This window comes from Macaca thibetana, chromosome 5 (assembly GCF_024542745.1).
Source record: "Macaca thibetana thibetana isolate TM-01 chromosome 5, ASM2454274v1, whole genome shotgun sequence".
In the NCBI taxonomy this organism is placed as follows: domain Eukaryota; kingdom Metazoa; phylum Chordata; class Mammalia; order Primates; family Cercopithecidae; genus Macaca; species Macaca thibetana.
The window spans coordinates 138,726,010-138,748,990 of record NC_065582.1 but is presented as its reverse complement, the minus strand read 5'-3'; the positions used below and the strand labels follow the sequence as shown (position 1 = coordinate 138,748,990).

General features: G+C 36.8%; 1 protein-coding gene across 9 annotated transcripts in view; it reads right to left on the bottom strand.

The window, feature by feature from the left end:
* The window catches only part of CORIN (corin, serine peptidase), a 270,543-nt gene that overhangs the window by 153,812 nt on the left and 93,750 nt on the right, over positions 1 to 22,981 (bottom strand). For all 9 annotated transcript variants that reach the window (XR_007725852.1, XM_050791596.1, XM_050791599.1 and 6 more), the window contains one exon: positions 2,282 to 2,463. Coding sequence is in view for 8 of the 9 variants with exons in the window: in XM_050791596.1 (XP_050647553.1) it covers positions 2,282 to 2,463 (182 nt within the window). In the remaining variant the exon portion in view is untranslated. The remainder of the gene's footprint in view (positions 1 to 2,281; positions 2,464 to 22,981) is intronic.

Here is a 22,981-nt window from a genome sequence, read left to right as displayed (position 1 = left end):
CCCATTTAGGATTTTTTAAAAAGTGTTAGCAAACTACAAATAGAAAGAGCTTCCTTAATCTGACCAAGAGTATCCCAAAATCCCTTCACCAAACATCATAATTAAAGGTGAAATATTGAAAACCTTCAATATTCAATATTTCAAAAGGTGAAATATTGAATACCTTCAAAACCTTCAAATATTGAAAGCACAATGACTGAAAAGAAGGAAATAAATTGTCATTATTTTAGATGACATGATTGTGTACTTAGAAAATTCAAATGGATTTACAGACAAACTATAAAAATTGTTGAGTGATATATCAAATTTCTTGGATACATAAAAACAGAAAATAAAGGAAAATTTTTAAAAACATATAATTTACAATAACATCAAAAACACCAGAGACCACAAATAAATCTAAGGGAAGATGTGCAAGATCTCTATGGTTAAACCTGTAACACGTAATTGAGAGAAATTTTAAAATGCCTCACTGAAAATACTTACTTAAATATTACCATAGTATATCATTGTTATGGTTGGAAAACTCACTGTTGTAAAGAAATTTTCCTGAATTTGATCTATAAATTTAATGCAGTCCCAATTTAAAAACAAAACAAAAACAAAAACAGCATTTGTGGAAATTACACGGTGATTTTAAAATTTATATTAAATGCAAAGGGCCAAAAATAGTCAATCTTTAAGAAGAACAAAGATAGAGGACATATAATATTCAATGTAAAGATGCTATAAAACTATAGTAATCCAGATAGTGTGGTATTGTCTTAATTCTATTCTGTCAATTAGAGGGTTCAAAAATAGATATACATGTAATTACTCACTTGATTGATAGCAGCAGTGATATTACAGAGCAGAGGGAAAAATTGTCTGCTAAATAATTAAATGGCAGTGGGTCAATTGAATATACACATAGAAAAAAATTAATTCCTATCTTTTACCTTTCACCATGCACAAAAATTAATTCCAGAATTATAGTAGATGTAAAACTGAATGCCAAAACAATAAAGATTCTGGTAGAAACATAGGAGAAAAACTTCTATGTTTGGGGGTAAGCAAGCATTTCTTAAGACACAGGAACAAAAGACACAAAAGAAAAGATTGATAATATGGACCCATTAAAATTAAGACCTTCTATTCCATCATAGATGCTAATAAGAGTAGAAAGGCAAGCCATAGGGCATGAGATCTTTGCTATACATATATCCAACAGATGACTTGCATCCAGAATTCATACAAAACTATAAATTTAGCGCAAAAATACAGACCATCAAAAAGCAGGCAAAATATTTGGACAGGTATTTCACAATATTCCCATCAAAATTGTTAAAATGGAAAAGACTGACAATGCTAAGAATTGGGAAGGATTTGGAGCAACTACAACTTTCGTAAGGAGCTAGTAAGAGCATAAATTCGTACAACTACTTTAGAAAACTTTTTTGTTGAATAAATATAACCATATTCAATTAAAGACATGCACAAGATGCTGGGAATGGTGGCTCATGCCTGTAATCCCAACACTTCGGGAGGCTGAGGTGGGTGGATCACGAGGTAAGGAGTTCAAGACCAGCCTGGCCAACATGGCAAAACCGTGCCTCTACTAAAAATACAAAAAGTACCCAGACGTGATGCCATGTGCCTATAATCCCAGCTACTTGGGAGGCTGAGGCAGGAGAATTGCTTGAACCCAAAAGGCAGAAGTTGCAGTGAGTTGAGATCATGCCACTGTACTCCAGCCTAGGTGGCAGAGCAAGTCTCTGTCTCCAGAAAAAAAAACAAAAAGACACACACAGGAATTGTAATAGCATCACTGTAATAGCTGAAAATTGGATACCACTCAAATGTCCATCAACAGTGGAATGGAAAAATATATTTTGTTTCAATCGTATATTAGAATGTTATATAACAATGAGAATGAATGAACCACAATATGAAGATGTAATTAATTTCTTGAACATAATGCTGAGCAAATGAAGACAGGTTTTAAAAAGTTACATATTGTATGATTTGCATTTATATGAAGTTCAGAAGTAAGCAAATCTAAGGTGATAGAAGTAAGGATAGAGGTTTCTTTTGGAAGAGTGAGATATGACAGGCAGGGGGCTTGAAGGTATTTCTGGGGATATTGTTAATATTCTATTCCTTGATCTGGGTTTTGGTTACATGGATCTTGTTACTTGGTTAAAATTTATCAAACTGTACACTTATTATTTATATCCATTCCTGTATAAATGGCATACTTAAATAAAATCTTCTAAAAATGAAACGAAACACAGACACCTACGTTGCTTTCCATTTTCCTGCTGAGGCGAGAAGCAAATTCTGCTGACGTCGCTGCTTTCAGTATGGTTTCTAAACTGGGAGCATTTGAGGAAATCCGGCCAGGAGTAATTCACCATCCCCAGGACTGATTCACAGCCTTCTTTGGCAGCCTCACAGAAGGACCTACAGGGCAGAAGTCCATGACTAAAAAAAAAAAAAGAGAGAAAGGTGAAAATTAATGTCTTTACAGAATAGGTTTTGAAATAATAGTGAAATTAAAGTTAGCCCCTGTGTTGTGATATTATCTTAATTTATACTTACTATAGTCAGCAACTTAAATTTTTACACTCAGTCCTATGACAGTGATTTTAGCCACTCTATTGTCTTGATTCTAGAAGAAATAGCTAGATCTACACCATCTATTTCTTGTAGGAGCATTCATCAATAATTTGTTTAATATTTACTGGGCTAAAATATACAGTTGTCAGCCTAAAAGAGCTCTATTTAACATCAAAAGGGAAAAATTAACATGGAAACGAAGGCCCTCAAATTGCAAAGGCAGAAGTAGGTCAAAAATATGTTATTCTTATACTTTTATCTTCCCTTTGAGAAATTCAAGCATCTCTGAGTAGCAGCAGAGAGTAAGCTGTTCCATTATTAACTTCCCCAGGCTCCCTAGAAAAGGAACATCATACAGACGAGTGGCAACTTGGACCTTGTACAGTTATTTATCTTTTCAGATTTCTAGTTTGTCATATGCAAAATAAAAAAAAATGCTAACAATTATCTGTTAATAGTATGAGTAATGATGCCCCTGGAGCTTATCTTTATTCATTTGACATGCCATCAAACAGTCTTAGATCCACAGCTCTGTGGATGGAGATAGGATACTAACAAAGTCAAGGCCACGGACTTGTTTCCTTGCAGACCCAGGTAATTGTTTCTACTTTACAGCTAAAGGCTGCATCTCTCACCCTGGCTGGTCAATTGCTAAAGGTATTTCAAATAGTTTTAAGGAAACTGGGAAAGAAAATACCCGGTTCAGTTAAACCAAAGCATACACTTCACAAATGTAGGGCCAATAAGATATCACAGAATCACACAATATTAGATATGTAACAAACCTTAAACAAACCTTATTCAAATCCTTCATATGAGATAGTTCCAGGGAGATTCTAGGACGGATTTGAGGTCAAACAGCTCCTACTGGCAGAAGCAGGAATAGAATCCTGGTGTTTCAAGTTTCAGGACACATTCTACCTACTCTCCCTGTCTCTTCTCTTGTAAGGACCTAAGAGCTGGGCTTCTAAAACTCCTTGATCAAACAAGCACATTTACAATACCCCATTCATACTTCTACAGATTACAAAAATATAAGGGGATATGCCACCCATTGAAATCAAATGAAACTAATAGGGTCTGTAAAATAATGTTAAGGGAGAGATCTTTGTACTAAAAACGGAAAAAGGGAACTCAACATTCAGATAAAAATATTTTACCTTCCTCTCAGAAAGTCACCTTAAAACTGAATATCTTTTAGAATACTGATCTTCATATAATTGTCTACATACATTAATATGTAACCAAATTCAATAGTGAAGATGTTGAAGAAGAGGTTTTGTATTTGAAATATTTAGCTTTAGCATATAAAATATGAATTCGTTCAGGCAAGTTTATTGGTATAAAGAAGACACCTGAAATATATTAGATATTTCTAGGACTAAGAAAGGATCACTTAAATAACACTGTTTTTCAATATTTCCTGCCTGTCCTGAATCTTATCTCAGAGAAGCTAGCAAATATATTTCCTTTTTTTTTTTTTTTTTTTTTTTTTTTTTGAGACGGAGTCTCGCTGTGTTGCCCAGGCTGGAGTGCAGTGGCCGGATCTCAGCTCACTGCAAGCTCTGCCTCCTGGGTTTTTACGCCATTCTCCTGCCTCAGCCTCCCGAGTAGCCGGGACTACAGGCGCCCGCCACCTCGCCCGGCTAGTTTTTTGTATTTTTTAGTAGAGACGGGGTTTCACCGTGTTAGCCAGGATGGTCTCGAACTCCTGACCTCGTGATCCGCCCGTCTCGGCCTCCCAAAGTGCTGGGATTACAGGCTTGAGCCACCGTGCCCGGCCGCAAATATATTTTCTTAAATAAAATTAAGATACACAGTTAAGGAATGTGGAGAACATAAAATTACTACATGCAGTTACTTATGTTCACCAGGCACTGCTCTTAGTGCCACACATGCATCAGAACAGGATGAGTAATAGGTGTTATTACTCATCCCCAATATACAAATAAGGAAACTGAAGCACAGAAAAATAAGACATTTGTCCAAGTTCACTGAGGGAATGAGGGTCAGAGCCGGGATTAGAGCTCAGGCGGATTGACCCAGGACCTATTCTATTTACTACTGTAGTACAAGTAAGTCCTAATTTCATGAATGCATATCTTGTAAGCACAACGCAAATCTTTTTATTTATTTATTTATTTTTTTATTTTTTTTAATGGAGCTTGGCTTTGTTGCCCTGGCTGGACTGTAGTGACGCCATAGGCTCACTGCAAGCTCTGCCTCCTGGTTTCAAGCAATTCTCCTGCCTCAGCTTCCCGAGTAGCTGGGATTACAGGAATGCGCCACCTCGCCCGGCCAATTTTGTATTTTTAGTAGAGACGGGCTTTCAACATGTTGGCCAGCCTGGTCTCAAACTCCTGACCTCAGGTGATCTGCCCACCTTAGCCTCCCAAAGTGCTGGGATTACAGGCATGAGCCACCGCACCCAGCTGAGAGTGCAAATCTTGATATGCACTTTGTGAGTGGCACCATTACATACATTATGGGTGAGATCTCCATTCTACAAAAGCCTACAAATGTGCATTGAATCAGTATTTGTCAGGGGCTAAGGAACACAAGAAAAGGGTAAATACATTTCTGCTTTCTTCACTAGGTGTGAGCCAGCCCACAGTAAAGCTATAAAACAAGCTCGGCTTGTCATTGGTGTTCCTTCTTTGCCTCCTAGTTCTTGACCAAGGTCCCAGGGTCCCAATGCAATTGTGATCACCCCGATGCCAGCACTCCACCTAGATGGCCACCTCTGCCAGAGTGCTTGAAACATATTATTCCCTATCCTTAATCAAAACAGCACTCCCAATTACAGCTAATCTCAATTAGGCTTTCAAATAAGAAAATAGATGAAAAAAAAACCACAGAATAATGCATAATAATAAATGAATATTTAACCCTCCCAGAGATTTTTGCATCATTAAAAGAAGACTGCTTACTGGAGTAATGGAATCTCTAACTGATGAAACTCCAGATACCATTTAAAGCAGAAAAAACATTCAACATTTTTTGAAGATGAGAAAGATGTCTGCAAACTGAATAACACTCTGGAGCCCAATTCTCCCAAGTGGTTCCTGGACCTTTCCTCGTTTCTGAACTGACTTATTTTATTTTATTTTATTATTTTTTTAATCATTCTACATCTTTTCTTAGAATCTTCTAGGGTAACAAAAATGAAGTTTCATGCAGGAGGCCAGCAGACTGTTTTCAAGTTCTAAAGTTAAGTCTTTAATTCAGAAATGGAATCATTGTCATTGACTTTTATGGTGGTCATTTTCTACGGGAAAGCCTCAGTCTATCACTTTGCAACTTTCACATGGCCACTCCTCCACTGCTGAATCTTGGGCCAATAGCTCACTCATGCTAAAATTCAGTTTCCTCATTTGAAAAATGAGGATTTTGGAAGAGCTGGAGTTTGGATCATTTTTCATAGTCCTTTTACTGCTAACATTCTGTAAGTCAAAATTCATTCTTTAAGGCAATGTTTCTCAGAGGAGCACTGGTAATCCCACCAGCTTTGCTAAATTTCAAAAGGTAACAGGCATTTTTCTCAAGATTTGTTCTGGGAATATATAGAGACATTAAAATACCATTAGGCCTTCCATTCTAAAAATAGGGCCTAAGAAAAATGTCTACAGTGTTTCCAAATAGTTCTCTTAAGAGGTGTAACCAACTGAGACCCATAAGCTTTAAACTGCTGGACCAGGATATATGTGAAATAGTGATGGGGTATTAATAACTAGCAACACTTTCAAACAGTGAGCAAAATGAGGAGTCATTTGTTCTTGCATTGCATAAAATTCAACTGCCTATGGAAGGGTGAAGCATTTTGCTTTTCATCACATAGAACAGTGTGGTGAGATAGGCCACACTATTTTGGAGTATGTGTCCATATCCAAGCAACAAACAGATTGATGACTTTAAAACAGTGCTCTGCACAGGGAAGGAGTCCACTTTAGCTATCTAAAAACTATTTTAGAAAGGATGCTTATTTTAAATTGATGTCTGAAGTGCATTTGGTGTTGTGCAAAAGTATCTAGTACATTTCAACTAAAGTTAAAGCAGAAAGCTCTTATATCTCCTCTATAATTATTTGTTCAAACATTTGATAACTGTATAAATAATAATACTATATAGTGCTAGTGAAGTTTTTATGGTGTTTTCACTAGGAAGGGTGTTGTAAAATTATTTATCTACCAAAAACTGTACAGTTTATCTATAAAAATATTAGAGAATTTATCTTCAAATAATTTTGTTATAGTATATATACAAATTAGTATATATATTTTATCTGTAAAAAACAAGTTCTGATAAGGACATAAAGTTTAAATTATGAAATAAGTCAGCCACAAGGCAGGCTTATATGGTTAATGGATTTTCAAGTTTTATAAATCACTTTTCTCTTAACTTTTTATTTTGAACTACTGTTAGACTTACAGAAAAGTTATTTAAAAAGTACAGAAATTTTCCATATATCCTTCATCCAGACTCCCCTAAGGTAAACATCTTACATAACTATAGTATAATTATTAGAACCAGGAAATTAGCATTGATACAATACCTTTAACTAAACTAAGGACCCTATTTGAATTTTGCCAGGATCTCCATTTAGGATCCTACATTGCATTTAATTGTCACTTTTTACTTTTGGCAAATAAACTAATCTTTAAATACATTAGGATAACTCAGAATTTAAAACTCTTTTTTCATGAGGGAGAAAAACAAAACAAAAGAGAATCTTTGTGACAGGTGGACTTTAAGATGGCCCCAATGATCTCTGCTTCCTGGTATTAATGCCCTGTTTAATCCCCTCCTCTGGCATGTAGGTTGCCTGGGTGATTTGCTCCCAATCAATGGAAGGTAATGGAATGTCAATTTCATCATTAGTCTACATAAGATTATGACTTCTGTCTTGCTAACAGACTCTTTCCCTTACTGGCTTTGATGAAGCAACATGTCATATTGAGGAGACCCACATGGCAAGGACCTGAAGGTTGACTCTGGCTAATAGACAGCTAGGAACTAAGACCCCCCAGCCAAAGCCTTTAAGGAACTGAAGTTCTCCCAAGAATCACATGAGCTAAGTTCTTCCAAGAATCACATGAGCTTGGAAGTTGATCCTTCCCAAGTCAAGCCTTCAGATAAGACCCCAACCCTGCCAATATCTTTATTTCACCTATATGACAGACCCTAAAGCAGAGGACCTGGCTGGGCCACTCCCAGATTTCTGACCAACAGCAACTGTGTAATAATGTAAGTGTATTGCTTTCAGCTGATAGGTTTACGGCAGTTTGCAATATATAACTAACACACTTTTCTTGACATATCACATTGTCAAAGGCATGCTACTGAGTTTGATGTCCTATTCATTGACAAGACTCACACAATAATCTTTTTAAAAATACACTCCTAAATTTGTCTTTGTTATGCTGAGCTGTTCAGTGAAAAATACTCACAAAATCAGTCACAAGCAGCTCCCAGAGTTGCAGACCTTACTTAGTCGCGAAGAGAATGTTAATGCTGGAAGGATCTTCCAAGATAATCTACTCCCATTTTCTCCTTTTGCATTATGAGGAAATTGAAGCCTAAACAGATTTCATAGCCAAATACTGTGACTCCATCCCAGTGCTCCCAAATATCTTGCCTATCTGACCTCCTTGCACAATCCATGAGCAACAGATAACACAGGAACATAAATCAACAAACGACAACACTACTGGAAAACCCAAATAATAATAGATGGCTTGTTCTCTCTATGATAAGCGAACAGCATTGGCTTCCTATGTCAGCATATTCTGTGACCTCAAGAGACCATATAAGAGGTTAGGCTTAGTGAGGTATGAGAGAAGCAGGAAAGAGGCTTCTTTGGTTTCTACTTCACTAAATGTGGGGATGGAATTTAGTGCAAGGGAATTTTTACGTGTCATTGTCTCCCATCAGAAGATAAGTAATGGAAGCAGTTGGGGTATTTTTTGGTCACATTGGTCTGACTCTAAAATCCAGGAGTGTGTCATTGTTTTTCTTCATTTGTAAGAGTCATGATCTTACCAGGAAAGAGGTGAGCCACTAAAGCAGGTTCACCGCAGAATGTTTAATGAAAGGGCTCTGATCTCCTACAGAAGGAAAAGGTACAGGCAGGGTTTAGATAAACCAACACGGGGTAGTACAGTAGGCTGCTGCAGGGAGCTGTTAGCACCCTAGGTTTAAGAGACAAGGGGAAAGAGAATTTTCTGGAACTTGGAGATAGTTGTATGGGGAAGGCTGCTTGATAAGGGTCGTGGCCTCTTCCAGTGAGTGGGCTGCAGTCAACCCATGTAACCTGGCAGAAAGACAACCAGGGGATCACTACCCAAACTGCCTATCCTCCCACACTCTGATCTCATGCTGGTGGCTTCCATTGGTTGAATCCAACAGGAAGCTAGAAAGTAGCCACTGTTAAAGCGGCCTCTCCTGGAAAGAGTTAGGATGGAAGAGAGTGGAAAGTAGATATGGAGAAGTAAATAAGAAACAGCCAGCACAAAGCTGCATGCCTTGCACCTAGTGAAAGCTCAGCAAATACTTGTCAAGGGATGAAACACAGTGGCGTGTGAGCAGATAAACTATGATTAGCTTGACATCTGGTAGGAGTGTTTACACCACAAGAATCAGCAGATTCTATAAATAATGGTTTTGTTGTTGGTTTGTTTTTTTCTTTCTCATGGATCCAATTTACCAGCACACCACTGAATAAAGTCTAAATCATGTTATCTGCTACAGAAGGAAAGTTGTTTTCATTTCCACTCAAAAGAAAATTACTGCCATGAACTTCTTGAATCAACATAAGAAATGATCTCAATATTAACTCCTTCTCCACTACTTCTACCACTCCTCCTTCATATACATTATTTTGTCGGGGAGTATAGCTCAGGGGTAGAGCATTTGACTGCATATGCATTATTTTTTTGGTGGTAATACCATCTATCTAAGTCTCCAAGCCCAAAAGCCTTTGCCTTCCAGTCAACTTAGCCATTCATATGCAAATAATCACTAAATACTGCCAATATTACTTCCTAAAAATCCTTCCAATCCATTTTCCCTTCTCTCCCATTTTATTTTCTAGAAAAATTAAGCCAGCTGTACTCTCTCTAATATACGGTAGATCTGGCTGTCACTCCACCTGAATTGCCTTTTTTCCCCACCTTCTTTACATGGTAAATTTTTCTTCTTCCTCCAAAATTAATCTCAGCAGTTACCTCCTCCCTGCTAGTAGCCTTCCCTAATAATGCCAGAAAAAATGAATTCCTCCCCTTTCTCTGTGTTAGCTCCACGCCTTGTAAACTGATCACATTTTACAGCAATTTAATTGTGTTTATGTCTGGTCCTCTATTATGCTGAGTCCCTTGAAGACAGTAGTATGTTTTATTCATTTCCATAACCCAGCATCTAGCAGTGTGCCTGGCACATTATAGGCACCAATAAGTGTTTGCTAAAGGAATAAATTGATAATTTTCCAGGTATCTTTGTTGAATAAACTGATACCAGGAGCTGAGATAGAGCTAGTTCCTAGTAAGACCCTCTATCCCTCCCTTACATCAGCACCCCCCCACCACTAATACTCCTTACCTTGGCAACAGTAACTGCTTGCAGTACTGATCCCATCATGACCTCTTTTCCCACTTCAATCAATTATGACATGATGCTCAGTATATCTGGCTCTCCCTCACCTCCCAGACTTCCAGATCCTCATGGATCAAATGTAAGTTTGCAGTAAGTTTTCCTGAGCAACATTGCCTAAAATTGCACCTCTTATCACCATACTCCCACCCTCCCAAAGCTCTCCATTCCCCTGCTTTGCTATTTTCATTGCACTTATCACTATCTGCTAAATGAATATTTATTATCTGTCTATTTATTTGCTTACTGCCTATCTCTCACCGACATGACATAAGCTCCGTGAAGCCAAGGATATTTGTTTATTTCATCTGCAGCTCTATCCCTGCTGTGCACAGTCAGCACTCCATAATTATCTGTTGAATAAGTAAATGAATCACATGCAGAGGTGATTCCTGTCTGAGATAAAGCTGTCAGTAGCGAAGTTGGGAGGGGAACTTAACTCCCAACTTAATGGGGTATACAAAAGCTCACACTACCTGCCCACAAGGTCCCCTCCACTTCAGGTCAGCAGGTTCAACATGCACTATTCAACCTTTAAATAATGCCCATGTAATAGTTAAATGTCAGTAAAAGTGTTATAAATGAAAAGCCTACACAGACTGAGGGTCTTGTTTGTTATGTCAATAGTAGTGTGTCACTCTTAAAATAGAGAAACTTAGAAAATACTAACAGATAAACACAGTTTGAATTAAGATGGGCATGAATAATGTAAAAATGACACAGCCACTCTGAAAGAGAATATAAAATTCCATTCTCTTTTAACCAACACATTCCTGATTCTCTTTAATATCTGGCATACTTACCAGGGCCCAGGGGATGAGAGATTAACAGATCACAGAAGAAATGTGCAATTGTTTAATTATTTTGCAGCTGTTTTGATTTTTTTTACACATTATAAAATGGTGCCATAAATATGGATATTCAAATGAATTGAATAACAAGTATTATTTATAGATTCTAATCAGAGCCACATAATTATCAGGTGAACCCACCCCCAACATTTCAACATAGGTTCTTTCTATTTTCCCTAAGAGTCAGCTGGTCTAAGAAATAAAGAGAAAGAGTACAAAGAGAGGAATTTTACAGCTGGGCCTCCAGGGGTGACATCACATATCTGTAGGTCTGTGATGTCCCCCTAAGCTGCAAAACCAGCAGGTTTTTATTAAGGACTTTAAAAGGGGAGGGGGTGTACAAACAGGGAGTAGGTCACAAAGATCACATGTTTTAAAGGGCAATAAAGATCACAAGGCAAAGGGCAAAGCAAAGATCACAAGGCAAAGGGCAAAATTAGAATTACTGATGAGGGTCTATGTTCAGCTGTGCACATACTGTCTTGATAGGCATCTTAAACAACAAGAAACAGGTTTCGAGAGCAGAAAACTGGTCTGACCTCAATTTTACCAGGACGGGATCTTTTCCCCACCCTAAAAAGCCTAAGGGTACTGCAGGAGACCAGGGTGTATTTCAGTCCTTATCCCAACCACATAAGACAGACACTCCCAGAACGGCCATTTATAGACCTCTCCCCAGGAATGCATTCCTTCCCCAGGGTATTAATTATTCATATTCCTTGCTGGGAAAAGAATTCAGCGATATCTCTCCTATTTGCACGTCCATTTATAGGCTCTCTGCAAGAAGAAAAATATGACTCTATTCTGCCTGACCCTACAGGCAGTCAGACATTATGGTTATCTTCCCTTGTTCCCTGAAAATCGCACTTTTTCAAAGTGCACTGATTTCATATTATTCAAACACGTGTTTTACAATCAATTTTTACAATAGTGGTCCTGAGGTGACATACATTCTCAGCTTAAGAAGATAACAGGATTAAGAGATTAAAGTAAAATAGGCATAAGAAATTATGAGAGTATTATTTGGGAACTGATAAATGTCAATGATATCTTCAATTTATGTTTCTCTGCCACAGCTCCAGCTGATCCCTCCATTCGGGGTCCCTGACTTCCCCCAACACATAATACCAATGAATTATTGAGAAGAAAGGTACTGCACAGAGCTTGATGAAATGTGTGTGCTTGTGACACTGTCAGGAACATGACAAGGCATTTTTAGATATATTTTATCTGTCATGGCCTGATTCTCTAGCTTTACATCTTTGTAAAATGAAAGTAATCAGAATTATATGACAGTATCTTACCTATGCTTTGAGCCATTTTGGCTCATAAAATGAAACCTCATCTATCACTTCATATTTTATATATAATGCCAAAAAAGCAACTAAGTCACCAGTGTTGTATGATGTTGAAAAGGGAACTTTGCTACAACCAGCCACCTAAACAGCCAGGTTGCCAGAACTCATGTACCTGACTGCTGTTTCCAAGTTAGCAGATAAATTCAGGAAAGTAAGCAGCAGATGACTTTCAGAATATTTCTTTGGTAACAGCAACAATGCTCATTCTTTTTGCTTGACTACTGATCTATATACATTTTAAAAAACTATAAATATGAAAATATTTAATTCCTTAATGTTTCCATTTATTCCCAAATGTGAAACAATTTGGGATATATGTAACTTAACACCTAGAGCCTGAAATTCTATTTTCTACCATGAACTGTTTAAGCAAAGACCAATCCACCTAAGACACAGAGGGGTCAAGCAGATGACCTAGCTCCTTCCCAGGGTGATACCCTTTAAATAGTTGTTTAATATTTATTTGGGTGAGAAACTGAGATTCGCACTGAAGAGAAACAGGACTTTAGGTAGCCGGGTCCCAATTTGCAAACTCAACTTAGTAAACCAGAAGTCCTGCAGTTAACTTGGCCCATTCTTTCTGAAGGCAGTTAGGTGGCCAGTTGTTGCTACTGGATATGATCCATCATATGTCAACACCATGCCCCCCAAAACCTTCAAGAAGATTCTCTGATTAGTATTTCAAAGCAAACATAAGAGTGTTTTTGAGAAAACCTATGCCAAATTTAATTTTCTTCATCTTGTTTCATGAGTTTTTAGAGCTCCTTATTCATCAGTGCCTTGGGCCACTGTAAATGGACCTGCCTCTCAACCCAATGAAAAACCAATTAACCTTAGGATGCTGGATTCCTTACCCTAGGGTCTCCAGTAAGTTCTCATCAGTTGGTTTAAATACCTCCAGTAGTAGCAAACTCACCATTTCCTGAGATGACAATTCTATATTTACACAAGTTTATTATCCATAAAATTCTTCCTTTAGCTAAGTAGGAATTTACTCCTCAATGACTTTCAATTACTAGTTCTATTAATATGTTTGCCCTGTGGAAGAACACAGCAAAAGTATGCTCCGCCTTCCATCTCATGGCCCAGAAACATTTGAGAATGGCCATGGTACGCCCTCAGAGGTTCACACTCCCAGTTCCCTCAAGAATTCTTCACATGAACAGATTCTCAATCGCTATTCTCGTCAGTATCCTCTAGACATTAGACATTTTATTGTTGTTTTCTTTCTGTTCTTTATATAAACTTTAATGCTAAAATTTTCAATTAGAAAGTCTTTTTAACTGAGTACATATGAGTTAATATTAAGAAGAAGCACAGAGCCGCCAAGCCAGTCTTCAGGCACAATCTAGTGATTCCTTATCCATTAGGTCCAGGATTTTAACAATGATGGAGAAGTGAGAGTTAATGTAACATCTTTTAGCTGGTTATTCTGCCAACCAGATCATCAGTGTTGCCTGATTTTAAAAAGAGAAGCTCAGGAGCTTCAGAAAGAAGCTAAATTATCTCTGGAAATATTATCCAAGTCACCTTAAAGTTTCAATTCCTTTAAGATATATACAAAATTTGATTTATGCAAAAATTTTAGGAACATATAAATTATACAAAAAGTGTAGTACAACTACAGTCAACATATTTTGAACTCTCATTAACCTAGACATTTAGGAGGATTCCCTGATTGAAGAGTTCATTTATTCCTTTACTTAAATATTTAATGAGCACCTGCTATGTGCTGGGCAGTGTTCTGAACAATGGGTATACAATGGTGTGCAAAGTCAACAAGTTCTCTGCCACTGTGGAGCTTATAAAGTAAGAAAGGCAATAAACATGCAAAAGGGGATATAACTGTGCCATGGTGAAAGATAACAGGCCCTATTGAGTATGATCAGAGATTTCTCTGCAGAGATGTCTTCTGAAAAGAGGGCTTAGTGTGAGGAGAAAGATGCTACCAGGTAAAAGGAACATTATACGCAAAGGAAGCTAGAAAGAGGTTGGCATTTTTGAGAGGTAGAAAGGAAGGTCACTGCAACTGGAGCCAGGTCTATGACACTAGAGAAGCAAAAAGGGCTTCAGAAACTATGGTAGGGACTTAAAACTGGCAATGGACAGAGCTATGCTTTGAATCAAATGTAATCTGCCCCCAAACTTTCAAGCGCATTCTCTGCAGTTGCCAGATGAAATTCTTTAATCTTCAGTGAACACACATAATATAAAATTTGGGTAACAGTATGGTGTTTTTCAAGAAGCTCATTTGAGGAAACTCATTTAGTTCTCACTGAAAACCTACAAGGATTAAGTACACTAAAGAAAACTATAGTATACTATGGAAAACTGAGTACACGATGGAAAACATGTAGTTCCCATGCTTCAGGTGAAATTTTTAATCTCAGTCATGTTGCTACGTAAATTTTTTATATAATTGCTCTAGATATTAAGAATATTTGTTTAGGACCTAGTGGCCAATCAGTATGTCAGAGGGAAAAATAAATAACTGACACATCAAATTCTTAAAGTTAAAATCTCATTTCAGGAGCATGGAATATATCTGCAATGTATTGGAACATATAAGCAAGCTGGAGACAATCTGCTGGGTCTCCTCCATTTCAATTAGCCTGTTTTGCAGTACATGGTATGTACATTTATTAAAAGCAGACACAGTCTAAAGGAGAAACTGTCAAAGCTCATTGTTATAACATACACTATAGTTGATGAGAATCTGAGGTCTCAAAGGAATCAGGTTAAAAATTATAACATTTACACATACCATTATAATACTTTTAAATTAAGTTTTAAATAGTATTAAGTGGGTATTGTCTCTAGGATGAAACACAAGCAAATCTTCATTGTTTGGTTAGCAGAGGAAATTAGTATGATGAATGATCCAAAATAATGAAATATAAAAGAAAACTATATTTGACATTAGAATTATTTTTATAATACATTTTACTTCTCTGAACTCACTTTGCTTATTAAATTTAGCTTGCAGATCCCACACATACACTAAGTGACAGCAAGAAGCATTGGTCTGAAAGTGCAATTATAAAATTAAATATAATAATAAAGGCAGAGCCAGGAGTGGTGGCTCACAGCTGTAATCCCATCACTTTGGGAGGCTGAGGCGGGTGGATCACTTGAGGTCAGGAATTCAAGACAAGCCTGGACATTGTGGTGAAACCTCATCTCTACTAAAAATACAAAAATTAGCCAGGCACGGTGGTGGGTGCCTGTAATTCCAGCTACTCAGGAGGCTGAGGCAGGGAGAATTGCTTGAACCTAGGAGGTGGAGGTTGCAGTGAGCCAAGATCGCACTACTACACACCAGCCTTAGCAAGAGAGCGAGACTCTGCCTCAAAAAATAATAACAATAAATGCAATAATAAAAAATAAAATAAGTCCCCAAAGGATACTTGAAAATTAATATAATAATGGATATCATTTTCCATTAAAATAGAAAGTAAAAAATTACCGTATTAGCACACTTATCAGGTCAGGGGAAAAGCAAATTGTACCTAAAAGTGCCCTGAAAATTGTAAGTAGCTTAAGTAAAAATTTACAATATTCAAGTAGAGATTGAATTACAATCAGGATAATGATCGAAATGAATTTAGAGACTCCTGGAAGCTGAATGAACTTTATTTTATTATCTTATTTATGTGTATACAAGAGCCTATAGAGAAATTAAAGCAAAGAGATGTGAGTGAAATTATGAAAAATTAAGCAGAAATGGAACTGACATCTAGCTCCAGAAGCCCTATGTAGTCTACCTAGTTTTGTTTTAATCCATATAGTATTCTACATTCTTTGCAACCTTTCAATACTTAGAATACTTACCATATGTTAGCAATACTTATTCTATTAATAATTAATATTAATAAATAAGTAACTGATAATTAATATTATAATTAATAAGTAATACTTAGAATATGTCAGGAATGCTCATTCATTAATAATTAATGAATATTAATAAATTAATATTTTCATAGTAATTAATACCTTATAATTAGTTAATAATTATTAATGAATAACCTTCATATTTCACTAGTACTACCTGTCCTTTTCAATCCAGTATTTTATGACTGTTGATGACGTTTCTTCGTAAGAGCCAGGCACTGTTCCAAGCATGTTTTATTACTTAATCCTCATACTAACTTTGTAAAGTAAATACCACTACTATATCCATATCACATAAGAGGGAGCTGCTGCATTTGCCTTCAGAGCTTGCTTTCTCAACCACTACTGTGTGTTGAATGCTGGTCTCCCAAAAATATGTTCATGTCCTAACTCCTGGAACCTGTGAATATTATCTTATTTGGAAAAAAGGTCTTTGTGGATGTAATAAGAATCTTGAGATGAAGATGTCATCTTGGATTGTATGGGTGGCCACTAAATTCAATGACAAGTGTCTATATGAGAGACAAAAGAGGAGAAGACACAGACATACAGAGGAGAACACCATGTGAAGGCGAAGACAAAGGCAAGAGCGATTTGGCCATAAGTCAAAGAATATCTGAAACCACCAGAAGCTGGCAAAGGAAGGAAATGAATTCTTTCTGGAGCCCCAGAAGAAGGGGATGGCCTTGCTAGACTTTGGAATTCAAGTCTCCAAAGCTGGAAGAGAATAAATGTCTGTGTTTAAGCCACCCAGATTTTGTAGTCATTTGCTATGGCAGCCCTAGGATACGCTCACAACCACAGTATTATACTACTGCAGTCTAGGAACATAAAGGGCCTCTTCACTACCACCCCATATCTTCATTCATGGGAAAAGCCTAACAGCTCTTCTCTCTCTTCATACTGTGAAAACACCTGCAACTGATAGTTTACAACAAAACATTTTCCTGAATGCCACTGGGTAACAGTTCTTTAGTTACTTCTGCGATTCAGAATCTACTGTTTTTATCCTACCTCAACACTATAGCAATGCAGGCTTTTTCCATTTAAAATAATAAATGCTTTTTCCCTATTTTGGGAATATTTTATACATTAATTAAATCAGTACAAATAACATGGAATTTATTTGCACTTCAAAATGCAATTCAAAGGGGACATTACAACTGATGCCACAGAAATACAAAGGACCATGAAGACTAGTATGACAATTATATGCCAATGAATTAGATAACCTAGAAGAAATGAGTAGACTCTTTGACATGTACAACCCACCAAGATTAAATTATGAAGAAGCAGAAAATATTAACAGACTAATAAGGAGTATGGAGATTGAATTAGTAATAAAAGTCTCCCATCAAAGAAAAGCCCAGGACCTGATGGCTTCACTGCTAAATTCTATGAAACATTTAAAGAAGAGCTAATACCAACTCTTCTTAAACTCTTCCAAAAAATTGAATAGGAGAGAATGCTTCCAAACTCATTATTCTGACACCAAAACCAGATAAAAGCAAGACAAAAACAAACAAACAAAAACCAAACAAACAAAAAACTGCAGGCCAATATCCCTAATGAACATTGATGCAAAAATCCTCAGCAAAATATTATCAAACAAAGCTCAAACGCACATTAAAAAGATCATTCACCATGATCAAATGGGATTCATCACAGGTATGAAAGGGTGGCCCAACATAACCAAATCAATAAACATAGTACATCACATTAACAGAATGAAGGACAAAAACATATGATCACCTCAACAGATGCAGGAAAAGCATTTGACAAAATTCAACATTTATTCATGATAAAAATACTCAACAAATTAGGTTTAGAAGGAAAGTACTTCAACATAATAAAGCTGTTAACATCATACTCAATAGACAAAATTTAAAAGTTTTCCTGTAAGATCTGAAATAAGACAAGGATACCCACTCTCATTACTTTTATACAACATAGCACTAGAAATCCTGGTCAGAGCAATTAGGCAAGAGAAGGAAATAAAAGCCATCCAAACCGGAAAGAAAGAAGTTAACTTGTCCCTGTTTGCAGAAAACACTGACCTTACATATATAGAAAACCTTAAAGAAAGCCCTAAAGACTACACATGCACACACACACACACACACACACACACACACACACAAAATCTGTTAGATCTATAAACAAATACAGTAAAGTAGCCGAATACAAAAATAAATGAAAAAATCAGTAGTACTATACACACACAGAAAACTGAAAAAAATATATATGTATGTATTATATATATAATATATATATATTTGAGACAGTCTCACTCTGTCATCCAGGCTGAAGTGCAGTGGTGCGATCTCAGCTCACTGCAAGCTCCGCCTCCCAGGTTCATGCCATTCTCCTGCCTCAGCCTCCCAAGTAGCTGGGACTACAGGCACGTGCCACCGTGCCCGGCTAATTTTTTGTATTTTTAGTAGAGACAGGGTTTCACCGTGTTTGCCAGATGGTCTCAATCTCCTCACCTCATGATCTGCCCACCTTGGTCTCCCAAAGTGCTGGAATTACAGGCGTGAGCCACCACACCCAGCTTGAAAAATGTATTTTAAAAACCCAATCCTGCTTACAATAGCTACGAAAAACACTTTAGAATAAACAAGGAAGTGAAAGATCTCTACACTTATAACTATAAACATTGAAAAATACTGAAAAAGGCACAAATGAGTGGAAAGATATGGATGTTCATGGTTGGAAGAATTCATATTGTTAATATGTCCATACTACCCAAGTGATCTAGAGTTAATGCAATTCCTATGAAAATACCAATGACATTTTTCACATAAACAGAAAATACAATCTCCAAATTTGCATGGAACCACAAAAGACAAAATAGCCAAAACAAGCTTGATCAAAAAAACAAAGCTAGAGGCATCATACTACCTAACTTCAAAATATACTACAAAACATAGTGATATGGTTTGGCTGTGTCCCCACTTAAATCTCATCTTGAATTGTAGTTTCCATAATCCCCATTTGTCATAGGAAGCATCCAGTGGAAGGTAATTGAATCATGGGGGCAGTTACCCCCATGTTGCTGTTCTTGTGATAGTGAGTGAGTTCTCATGAAATCTGATGGTTTTATAAAGGGTTTTTCCCCGTTTCGCTCGGAACTTCTCCTCCTGCCATCATGTGAAGAAGGATGTGTTTGCTTCCCCTTCTACCATTATGTTTCCTGAGGCCTTCCCAGACATGCAGAACTGTGAGTCAATTAAACCTCCTTCATTTATAAATTACCCAGTCTCGTGCAGTCCTTTATAGCAGTGTGAGACTGGAATAATACACATAGTAACTGAAACAGTATGGTATTGGTATAAAAACAGTCGAATAGACCAATGGAATGGAATTGAGATCCAATAAACAAATCCATGCCTTTACAGCAAGCTAGTTTTTGACAAACATGCCAAGAACACACAATGGAGAAAGGACAGTCATTTCATGCAATGGAGAAGAGAAGTCAATAAATGGCATTGGGGAAACTGCCTATCAACATGCAGAAGAATGAAATTAGACTCTTATTGCATAGGATATGCAAAAATGAACTCAAAATAGGTTAAAGACTTAAATGTAAGGGCCCAAACTATGAAACTACTAAAAGAAAACATAGGGGGAACCTATAGCCTGGTTAATGATTTTTGGGAAATGATCCCAAAAGATCAAGCATCAAAAGCAAAAGTAGACAAATGAGATGTCATCAAACTAAAACTTCTGCACAGCAAAGGAAATAACAGAGTGAAGAGACAACCTATGGAATGGGAGAAAATATTTGCAAGCTATACATCTGATAAAGGGTTAATATCCAAAATACATAAGGAACTCAAACACCTCAGTAGCAAGAAAACAAACCACCTGATGATAAAATGGGCAAAAAAAAACAAAAAAAAAAAAACAAAAAAAAAAACCTGAATAGACATTCCTCAAAAGAAGACATATAAATGGCCAATAGGTATACGAAAAAGTATTAAACATCACTAATTATTAGGGCAATGCAAATCAAAACCTCAAATCCCACCACTGCTTTATCAAATAAGTTTATGTAATATTCAAAATCTTTTGTTGTCATTTCAACAACGTTCACAGCATCTACACCAGGAATAGATTTAATCTCAAGAAATCACTTTCTTTGTTCATCCATAAAAAGCTACTCATCCATTCAAGTTTGATCATGAGCTTGTAGCAATTCAGTAACATCTTCAGGCTCCACTTTTAATTATAGTTCTCTTGCTATTTTCACAACCTCTGCAGTTACTTTCTCCACTAAAGTCTTGAATCCCTCAAAGTCATCCATGAGTGTTAGAATCAAGTTCTTCCAAATTCCTGTTAATGTTAATGTTTTCACCTCCTGTCATGCATCACAAGCATTTTTAATGGAATCTAGAATGGTAAATTATTCTCTAAAGGTTTTCAATTTTCTTTGCCCAGATCCATTAGAGAAATCACAATCTATCTATGGCAGCTGCAGCCTTATGAAATGTATTTCTTAAATAATAAGACTTGAAAGTCAAAATTATTCCTTGATTGATGGGCTGCAGAAGAGATATTTTGTTAACAGGCAAGAAAATAACATTCATTTCCTCATACATCTCCATAGAGCTCTTGGGTGACCAGGTGCATTGTCAGCGAGTAGTAATATTTTAAAAGAAATTTGTATTTTTCTGAGCAGTAGGTGTCAAAAGTGGGCTTCAAAATAATCAGAAAGCAGTTTCCCTATTGCCCTTTATTGACTGTCTTTTCTCCATTGCATGAAATGACTGTCCTTTCTCCATTGAGTGTTCTTGGCACCTTTGTCAAAAACCAGTTTGCTGTGAAGACATGGATTTATTTATTGGACCTCGATTCCATTCCATTGGTCTATCAGTAAACAGGTGTGCTGTCATCCAGGCTTTTCTGTTACACTTATAGAGTATGAATAGAGTAGATTTAGCATACTTGTTAATGGCCTTAGGATTCTGGGAACAGCAAAAGATCATTGGCTTCAACTTACAGTCACCAGCTGAATTAGACCTTAACAAGAGAGTCAGTCCCTCTTTGAAGTTTTAAAGCCAGGCACTGACTTCTCTAGCTAGCAAAGTCCTAGATGGCATCTTCTTCCAGTAGAAAGCTGTTTTGCCTAAACTGAAAATCTGTTGTTTAGTGTAGCCATCTTTATCAATGATCTTAGCTAAATCTTCTAGATGACTTGCTGCAGCTTCTAAATGAACACTTGTTACATCATCTTGCACATTTATGTCATGGTGATGGTTTCTTTCCTTAAATCTCATGAACCAATCTCTGCTAGCATCAAACTTTTCTTCTCCAGCTTCCTCACCTCTTCCAGACTTCACAAAATTAAAGAGTTACGATCTTGCTCTAGATTAGGCTTCGGCTTAAGAGAATGTTGTGGCTGTTTTGATCTTCCATCCACACCACAAAAACTTTCTCCATATCAGCAATAAGGCTGTTTTGCCTTCTTATCATTTGTGTGTTCACGGGTGTAGCACTACAAAGCAAAAGTTCTTTGTTGCCTACAAGAACTTTTGCTTTGCATTCACAATTGGCTAACCATTGGGTGCAAGAGGCCTAGCTTTCAGCATATCTTGGTTTTCAACATGCCTTCCTCACTAAGCTTAATCATCTCTAGCTTTTCATTTAAAGTGAGAGATATGCCACTCTTCCCTTCACCTGAACACTTAGAGGCCATTGTAGAGTTGTCAATTGGCCTAATTTGAATATTACTGTGTCTCCCAGAATAGGAAGGCGGGGGAGAGAGAGACAATGGAACAATAGTCAATATATGGAATCAACCTAAGTATCCATTAACCAATGAATGCATGAAGAAAATGTGATACACACACACACACACACACACATATACAATGGAATACTATTCAGCCATAAAAAAGAAAAAATCCTGTTATTTGCCAGAACATGGATCAACCTGGAGGACACTTTGTTAAGCGGAGTAAGTCAGGCACAGAAAGACAAATACCACAGGATCTCATTTATGTATAAAATATTTAAAATTTGATCTAATTGAAATAGTAGAATAAAGGTTAAAAGAGGCTAGGGAAGTTCAAGGGTGAAGATTGGGGAAATGTTGGTCAAATGACACAAAATTACAGTTACCTAGGGGGAATAAGTTAAAGAGATCTTTTATATAGCATGGTGACTATAGTTATTGATAAATATATTGTATTCTTAGGTGGTCATAGTGGTGTGTGGCTACACTCCCAGCTACTTGGGAGGCTGAAGCAGGAGGATTGCTTGAGCCCAGGAGCTTGAGGCCAGCCTGGACAATACAGCAAGACCCCGTCTCTAAGTCTGTATGTATATATAGACAAATATGTACATATATACACACATATGTACACATATGAATGTATATATACACATGTATACACACATATATACACACATACATATATGCATGTGTCTGTATATATATGTACACACATATGTGTATATATGTATGTGTGTATGTGTAGTATTCTTAAAAAATGCTAAGGCGATGGATGTAAAGTGTTCTTACCACAAAAATGGTACAATGTGAGGTGATGTATTTGTTAATCAGCTAGATTTAGCCATTCCATCATGTATGTATACTTCAAAACATCATGTTTACACAATAAATGCATGCAA